The sequence below is a fragment of the Nicotiana attenuata genome, unplaced genomic scaffold, assembly GCF_001879085.1.
Source record: "Nicotiana attenuata strain UT unplaced genomic scaffold, NIATTr2, whole genome shotgun sequence".
NCBI classification, from domain to species: Eukaryota; Viridiplantae; Streptophyta; class Magnoliopsida; order Solanales; family Solanaceae; genus Nicotiana; species Nicotiana attenuata.
The window spans coordinates 23,745-32,297 of NW_017672908.1; the positions used below are offsets into that span (position 1 = coordinate 23,745).

General features: G+C 39.5%; 1 protein-coding gene across 1 annotated transcript; it reads right to left on the minus strand.

Annotated features, from left to right (window-relative positions):
• Positions 1-2,005: 2,005 nt before the first annotated feature.
• Positions 2,006-4,801, minus strand: LOC109214900 (endoglucanase 1-like). Its single transcript, XM_019378863.1, has 6 exons — positions 4,522-4,801; positions 4,010-4,420; positions 3,832-3,924; positions 3,447-3,608; positions 3,249-3,360; positions 2,006-2,753 (listed from the first exon to the last, which is right to left on the minus strand). Exons 1-6 carry the CDS (start codon positions 4,738-4,740, stop codon positions 2,263-2,265), a joined length of 1,488 nt encoding a protein of 495 aa, XP_019234408.1. The 5' UTR covers positions 4,741-4,801; the 3' UTR covers positions 2,006-2,262.
• Positions 4,802-8,553: the final 3,752 nt, after the last annotated feature.

Below are 8,553 nucleotides of genomic sequence, written 5' to 3' on the forward strand. Positions count from 1 at the left end.
TGTATGCCTGAAGTTACGCGAAAAACTTCAGCTAAAACATGCTGAAATTTAGCAAATAAAGAACAAAACTTCAGCTACTTGAATGCTTAAGTTCAGAAATCACAAACAAAAACTTCAGCCGACACTTGGTTCAATAATTTTTGCTACTTCAGGCCCGTTTACTAGAATGATGAAGTTTGCGTGATTGCCTTTGCTACTCCAGGCCCGTATGCCTAAAGTTACGCGAAAAGTGGGTACACTTGCAATTTTTTTTGCAAAGCGGGTATAAGTTAAAACGTGACCCAAAAAACGAGTATAGATGCAAATGCCCCTCCATTTGATAGGTTATTTGGGCCGGTTCGTGAGTTGACACGACCCATTTGATAGGTCTAGGTCCAAGTGAGTCCAGTATTTTTCCACACATAGCATAAGTATTGTCATGGGCGGCTTTCCAGCCATGCCCCATGACCCCTTGGGCGCGCCCCGTGGCGTCCTAGCGAACCTCTCAATGCCTAGCGCCACGGACGGCCCCGTGGTCTTGGCCGCGCCAAGTGACAAGCGCGCAGGTGCCTCTGTCGCCCCACCGATATCCCTTGCGAGCGCCAAGCCGCAGGCAGAAGCCAACAGCGCCGCGCGCGCAGACAACGCCGCGCGCGCAGACCGTGATGCCAAAGACACTGCTGACAACGGACCTGCTGCTGCCTTATAGAAAACTAAGTCATTTTTATTGTAAATATAGAGTAGTTTTATTTCATGTACTTCCATTATGTTTCTCTAGCTTAGTCAAGTCTAGTCTTGTAACTTTGGATTATTTTTTTTAAGTACTATTAGGGGGGATCAAGCAATCAAAACTTTCTAGCAAGCAAGCAATTCTCTGTACTGGTGTCTCTCCCCCTCGACACCGCGTTGCTTTTCTGTAATAGCTTTCATTAATGCAATCAAGCTTTCTTTCATTATGAATTCTCACTTCCGTTCTCTCAACTGCTCTTGACATTGGTTTTCCCGCAGGCACTGACAATCTCGTCTAGCGTACGGAGGGGACCTCAGTTGGCGGACAGCAACTGCACTGACATCAGTTGCCTAGCCTTACGTCGCCCTTCCAAGGAATCTCAGGAAGGCGCCGCGTAACAGTTGGTATCAGAGCCTAGGCTCGACATCGGACGAGGGAACGTATTGACATACCACCATTTCTGACCATGGTGAATCATGGGGACCGCATTGCGGCCCTCGAAGGGACGGTTGAGGTATTGCGGCCTATTATGGATACGGTGCCTGAACTAAGAACCAGCCTACTGCAAAGGTTGGACGACCTGGACTGCAGGGTGCTTCAGGTCGAAGTTGACGTTGAAAACATCAGTCGCGACTCCGAGGGAGACCGGCAGACGGCAGCCACAGAGGCAGCCGAAATCTTTGAGAAATTCGAGGGGCTCCAACAGGAGCGCACCGAGGATTTAGCCCACAGGGCACAAGAGGCAGAAAAGGTGACTGTCATGCAACAAACCATTGACAAATTGACAGACCAACTCAATGTTGTCAACGCTGCTTTACAGGGCCTACTCCGAGGAGGTGGAAACCAAATCGGAGGTGCTGTGAACACCGCTTTCGCGACAAAGAAACTGAAAATTCCTGAGCCAAAGCCATACAATGGAGCTAGGAATGCCAAGGAAGTGGAAAACTTCATCTTTGACGTCGAACAGTATTTCGATGCTGTTGGGGATCTGGAGGAAGCTAAGAAGGTAGCAACTGCTGCNCTTGTGGTCCGACTCTTCCCCGGGCCCTCCGCATAGCGAAAGCTTAGTGCACCGGGCTGCTTTTTTTTTTTTTTTTGGTTACAAGGACATTGGAAACATTTAAGGGGTGTAACAAAGATATATGTGCAAACTTTTGTTCATGGGTCTAACAAATGTGGAGTTATGAATTTGGCATCGTACAGGGACAAAACCTAACTTGAGCAAGGAATACCGTTATGACGCTTGTACATATGACACACAAAGAGTTGAAAGCCAACTTATAAATAAGATACCAATTTAGCAGTCATCCGAAAATTCATTTCAAGCATTTTAAGGGTCTTAGACTCTAGAGGAATCAAGAATCCCTCTGGAAATCTCTTGTTTACATGCTGAATGCATAGAAGTAAAATAAGAACATAAATATCTAGTGTAACTTTCTCGTCACAATTATCTTGAGCGGCCATAGGACCATAGGGATTTCCTGATCCACTTCCTCTGCTACAAGACCAAAGGCTGAACTCCAATCAACCAAATATGTTATCCACTATACTACTTAGATAGATTCTGCAGATAAGAAAGCAAGAGCTCCAACTAGTGGTGCATTAATGTATGTAGCAGGCTCTGATTGCTCATAATTACTCCTGTCGTCTTCGAAGTTATCTTTACTGTCTGGACCACCAACGATGGCTCCCACAAGAACGTTTGGATTAGGCGAGCCCGAGTTCAAAGACTGGAATCCGTCGTTGCAGCCAATGTGACCAGGATGTGTGTGCACTGAAGGTATAGATGAACCTCTATGGTGCACACGTAACGGATACCTCTGTCCGAAACCAACCATGTACGATATTCTTGCTGGATTATCTCCTAATATGTAGTCTACTTGTTTTTTTGCGAGTTCAACGAGCTTCTCTGCAGGATATCTTGAAGCTCCACATGAGACAGCTCCTCCATTTGATCTCAAGTATTTGGCATAGGTTAATAGGAGAAATGATGATGATGTTACATATTGGAGATTGCTTGCACTTCCTTTAAATAGAAGCCCCCCTGCAGACATTTTTCTCAGACGTTAGTACCTGAAACTTATGTAATGGTGATAATTGCTAGCTCTCTAAGTGCATAAGCGAATCCAAGATTTAACTTGATAGGTTCAAGTTTTAAGTCTTAAGCACGGACTTCATTCTACTTTTGAAATTATAAGTTCAACCATTTGTTAAAACTTTATAGAATCTATATTTGAATGGGAGCCCTAGGGTAGCTGGTAAAGTTGCTGCCATGTGACCAGGAGGTCACGTATTCAAGCCGTGGAAACAGCCTCTTGCAGAAATGCAGGGCAAGTCGGCGTACAATAGACCCTTGTGGTCCGACCCTTCCTTGGACCCCGCGCATAACGAGAGCTTAGTGCACCGGACTACCCTTTATATTCGTGTAAAAAAAACTGGTTTTGGTGAGCCCATTGGAGAAAGTCTCCATTCGCCGTTTTTTACGCGTAGGTATCTTACAAAATCATGGCAAAAGATGAAGGAAAATGCAACTACTGACCTGGGGTATACTGAGCTTGAAAGCTAGGTGAACCTGGAATCAAAGAGCAGATATAGTTATCTGAGTGAACTTTGTATGCTTGGAATTCTTGAGTACTCTTTTCCAAGAAGTCCTGTGAAAACCAAGGGAAGGATGAGGGGACTCATGAGTTTATGGCAAAAAAACTTAAAGTTGGACTGAGACTAAATGGAATTGAACCTTTGAGAGAACAATTTTGGTTCCAGGTCTCTTGTCATCCCAACTGAAGGAATAGTCATCTTCAGTAGCACCCAAAGTTTGGCCATTTGATTGAATATAAGCTAGATAAGAAGCATCTTGTGAAGCTCTATGTAGCCATGATGCTCCCCACAAAAGTTCATCCTGAATATTTCATAATGTATTTATGGTCAAACATCAATAAGCTAGAGTTACATTATGAAATTAATGGGTATTTACTGCTTATTATTAGTTTCAACGCTCTTATTCATACATGTAACTACTTTTCACTTAAAAATACTTTTTATCACCCGATACTTATCAGCTACTTTTAATGAGCTAATCTAAATGAACTGTAACTATAGTATCAATTAACGTTTCATCTTACATGGTATCCAGAGTAAGAGCAGTAAAATGGGCAGACCACTGAACTGAGACTGTCACTATATGAACCTCTATACCTGTCCGCAAAATCAAACACCTGAAATATGCAAATCTGCTTAGAATTGGATGCACGTATAAGAATCACAAAAGAAGACAAAAATGTGCAGGACAATGCTAGTTACCTTTTGTGCAGTACGCAATAATTTAGAGGAATAAGAAGGATCAGAATCTTTAAACACAATAGAGGCAGCAGCCAAAGCAGCAGCAGTCTCAGCAGCAACATCAGAACCTGGATTTTGTGGCGACACTTTGTAAACATTGCGCGGTGTGTCCATATCCTCAGGTCTTTCCCAACACTTGTGATCTTCGTTTGGATCTCCTACTTGCACGTATAACGTATTGTGACTCGCTGTAGCTGCTTTAAGAAGATAATCAGTACTCCAACGAATCGCTTCTTTAGCATTATCAAGTTGGTTGTGCATGGAGCTTCCAAATTCAATTACACTCCATGCTAGTATAGTTGTTGTGAATGCCATTGGCAGCCCAAACTTAATATTGTCCCCTGCATCATAATATCCTCCTACAAGGTCAACCTAAAACCAACAAAAACAGTCAGTAATCGTGTTATCGTTAAAATGTAGTAGAAATTATATGGACCGATTAATAATACTATTAAAATATCTAAGGATTATACATGGTAACCGGAACCATCGGATAAGCCAGAATCACCCCTCCACTTAAGGCGTTGATTTGCAGGCAACCTTCCTGACCTCTGTCCCTCGAAAAAGAGAATCGATTTCTGAAGAGCATCAGAGTAATCTTGAGAAGTGAAAGCAGAGGCAAAATTATGAGAAAGGTTAAGTAAGAGGAAGAAGGTGAAGCATAAAATCAGCATGTTTATAGGATGGGCCATTTCTCTTCCCTTAGTAATGTTATAATAATACTTTGGCTCGAAAGTTTGAGTTATATTGGAGGGAAGTACCCGTTTATATAGTAGTTGGTAGTTGAAGAGTTCGTTGGTCGTTGTAAAGTCCTAAGAAGGTTTACTTATTTATTTATCTGCAAATTATCTCTGTACTATATATGAGAAAAGATTTAAATATACATTTTGTTATACTTTTGGTCCAAAGATACTCCTGCCGTAATACTATTGGTTCAAATAACGTCTCTAGCTTCTTTTAAGTTTTTTGAAGGTGAACATCCAAATCTACGTAGCACTGATATTTGATGAGGTGGATGTCATGGCATCCACCTCATCGCCCCTAAACCATATATTTAAGACTAAAATTCGAAATACAATATTTTTTATGGTAGCGGTAAAGGGGTCAGTAGTGGTGGAGGGGAAGGAGATTTTAGTGATGGAAAAAAAATAGAATGGAGGGGTAAAATAGGTTAGGGACGCTGAGATGGCAAGCCATGTAGCATCGACCTCATCAAATGTTAGTGCCGCGCAGGATTGGATGTCTACTTTTGGACAAACTTAACAGACAAAGGATATATTTAAATCAACAGTACAACGATGAGGATATATCTGGATTCAAGGTATAACAAATGATATATTTAAACATTTTCTGATAGTACAAATGTATATTTGGCCCTTCTCCATTTATTTATTTATTAAATAAGTGGTAGAAGCATATATCATGGAGTATCATTCACGGGATCAACTGCGACAAATGAGACGAATTTATTGCAAGAAAAGAGCTAAAAGTTATCAAAAGGAAGCAGCGAAGGGAGAGAAAGCACAAAAAAAGTTTCATCTGTTTTGGAGTGTTTGACATAAAGACAATGACGACAAGAATAGACTACTCAATATTAATTCTTACTGTTAAATCTCGTGTAGAACTATTTTTACTCACATTTTTTTCCGCCGTTAGACTTCATTTTCATTGGAGATTAGACCCTATGCATTCACGACCTGATTTGAATATGTTGAAATACTTTATTCCACGATGAAATTAGAAGGAAAAAAAACCTAATTTGCGGCGATAATAACAATGTGACTTAGCAAAGTAAAAAGTTAGGTCTAAAAATTTGGTCTTGTTAGACTTAGTCCCTTGGTAGTTGGACCTTAAATGGTTTGGCAACTAAAATCGTAAAAATAGCACGGTATAGCCAGTTTTCGGACTGGTCAATCAAAAATAGCCAGCGTTTACCAAGTCAATGAAAAATAGCCACTATTTTGCTGCAATAGAGACCGGTCCAGCATAATATACTGGAGTTCGGTGTACTTGTGTATGAACTCCAGTATATTATGCTGGACCGGTATACTTTGCTGGCTCCAGTATAATATACTGGAGACTGGAGTATCGGTGCTCCAAACTCCAGTATATTATACTGGACCAATATACTTGCTGGAACTCCATTATATTATGGTGGAGTTCTAGTGTACTTATGCTGGAACTCCATCATATTATGCTGGAGTTCCAGCATACTTATTCTGGAACTCCAGTATAATATGCTGGAGTTCAGGTATACTTATGCTGGAACTCCAGCATAATATACTGGAGTATTTTTCGGGTTTTGAACAGTGCTTTCGCTCAGATTTATCTTTATATAAAAAGTGACTAAATTTCGATTACTTTTGAAATTGGGCTATTTTTGAACGACCAGCTGTAAATCTGGCTATTTTTAAAATTTATCCACTAAAATCACATTCATCTACGAACAACGTATTAAAAGGTTGGAATATGATTCAGAACTTGCCTCTGAGCTAGGTAATTTTTACCACGTTAAACACCGTAGTGTGCTATAGTTTCATAATGTCATGAGGAGACTTTCGTCACATATGCACTTTAATTTATATGCCCAAAATGTACTCTTTGTACCTTGGATTTATCCCATTATCATGGATATTTTGTTTAAATTTTCTTTTAAGTATTAAATGTATAAGTTATATATTGTTACGAAACTTAGCTCAAAGTAACAATATAGAACAATAAAATAGACAACAATGTAGAGAGGAAGAGAGGAGAGAATCTTATTTCTTCTATGTATTCAAGTGTGTTACAAAATGAGTTCTCATCCTCTATTTATAATACAACATAGAGGTATACCAAAAGAATTCCATAAGTATGCCATTAAGCATTTGAGATCATGGAGGAAGATCATGGGTAGGTTATGAAGGTGAGGGAGTTACAACAATAATGGTGAGAAGTAGTGGGGGTTATCTACATAATGGAGAAGAGTAGTGGGAGTTATATTTGATTAGTGGACATCCATATAAATATGTATTTCATAACACTCCCCCTTGGATGTCCATAGATAATGTGCCTCGTTAAAACCTTACTAAGAAAAAACCATGGAGGAAAAAATCTTAGTGAAGGAAAAAGAGTACACATATCTTGTAATACGCATTACTTGCTGCCTCATTAAAAACCTTGCCAGAAAAACCCAGTGGGATAAAATCTTAGCTAAGGGAAAAAGAGTACAGCGCGTATTTGCCTCCCCCTGATGAAAATATCACTTTATTTCTCGGAGACGCCGAATTCGAAGCTTGTATAACAACTTCTCTAATATTGAGATCGGCAATGCCTTCGTGAATTATTCCGCCAAATTATCACTTGAAGGAATTTCTTGAACATCTATTTCATCATTCTATTGAAGATCGTCTCTGCAAAGAAACTTTAGCTAAATGTGCTTTATTTTGTCTTCTTCAATATATCGTTCTTTTAATTGAGCTATGCAAGCATCATCGTCTTCAATATTATTGGAATCGTCTCTTCAAAGAAAAGTCACACGTCCTCACATGGAAATAGATTGTTTGAACAATGAACTATGCCCTGCATTTGTATAACCAACAAAACCTTGACAATATTTGTTAGAATAAACAAATCTATATCAAGGATTCCTTTTGCAATATAATATTAATCATATTTCAATATCTCCATATAGCCTTTATACTTTCAGTTGTTGGGACTATTCGTCCAACTTCATATTTTTCAGATGAAGTCAATTTTCATTGCATATTTTTCATTTGGCCAATCATTTATCTGTCCAAATTCCATGACAGATTTGAGCTCAACATCCTCGTCAATATTAATAATATTGGGCGCTACATTATATAAACAATATTGTCAATGATCATTTTACATCGGTTCCGTCATTACCCACTAAAGACATAACTTATTGAGATCTCTTTATCTCATTATTTTCAGGTACCTGAGCCTCTCCCATGAGGTCTTATAAAATGTTATGTCATGGTGCTCTTATAAAGCACTTGCCTCCTTATTATGACCATCTTGAACATTTGCTCCCTCCTTCTTCAAGGAGTTTTATCTTTGGAACCGATTTGTCTATTATGCTTCATGTGTGCCATAAACTCTATCCATCATGGACGTTATTCTATTTGGAGCATTAGCAGCTGGAATATGACATTTAGCTTTGGGTCAGCAATGTGTCTGGAAATATTTTAGAAATGAATTATCACTTGAACTTCAAGTTCATATTTTCTTGTACGAGGATCTAGATGTATTCATAATAATTCATTTCACATATCACTTTTTCAGCTGCCCATTTTCTCCCCCTAATGTCGGGATCACCAACACATTTTCCAACCTTCTTTGGGAACCCATCTTCGTGCATTGTGGCAGCACAATTAAATCATATAGCACATTCATATTTCCAGATGGGAATATTTGGTTCCTGACCGCGAACAAATTGTGATGGGGAGAATTTATCATAACTTGGCTAGATGCGTACAAGTGCTGTTGTATATTAAATAATA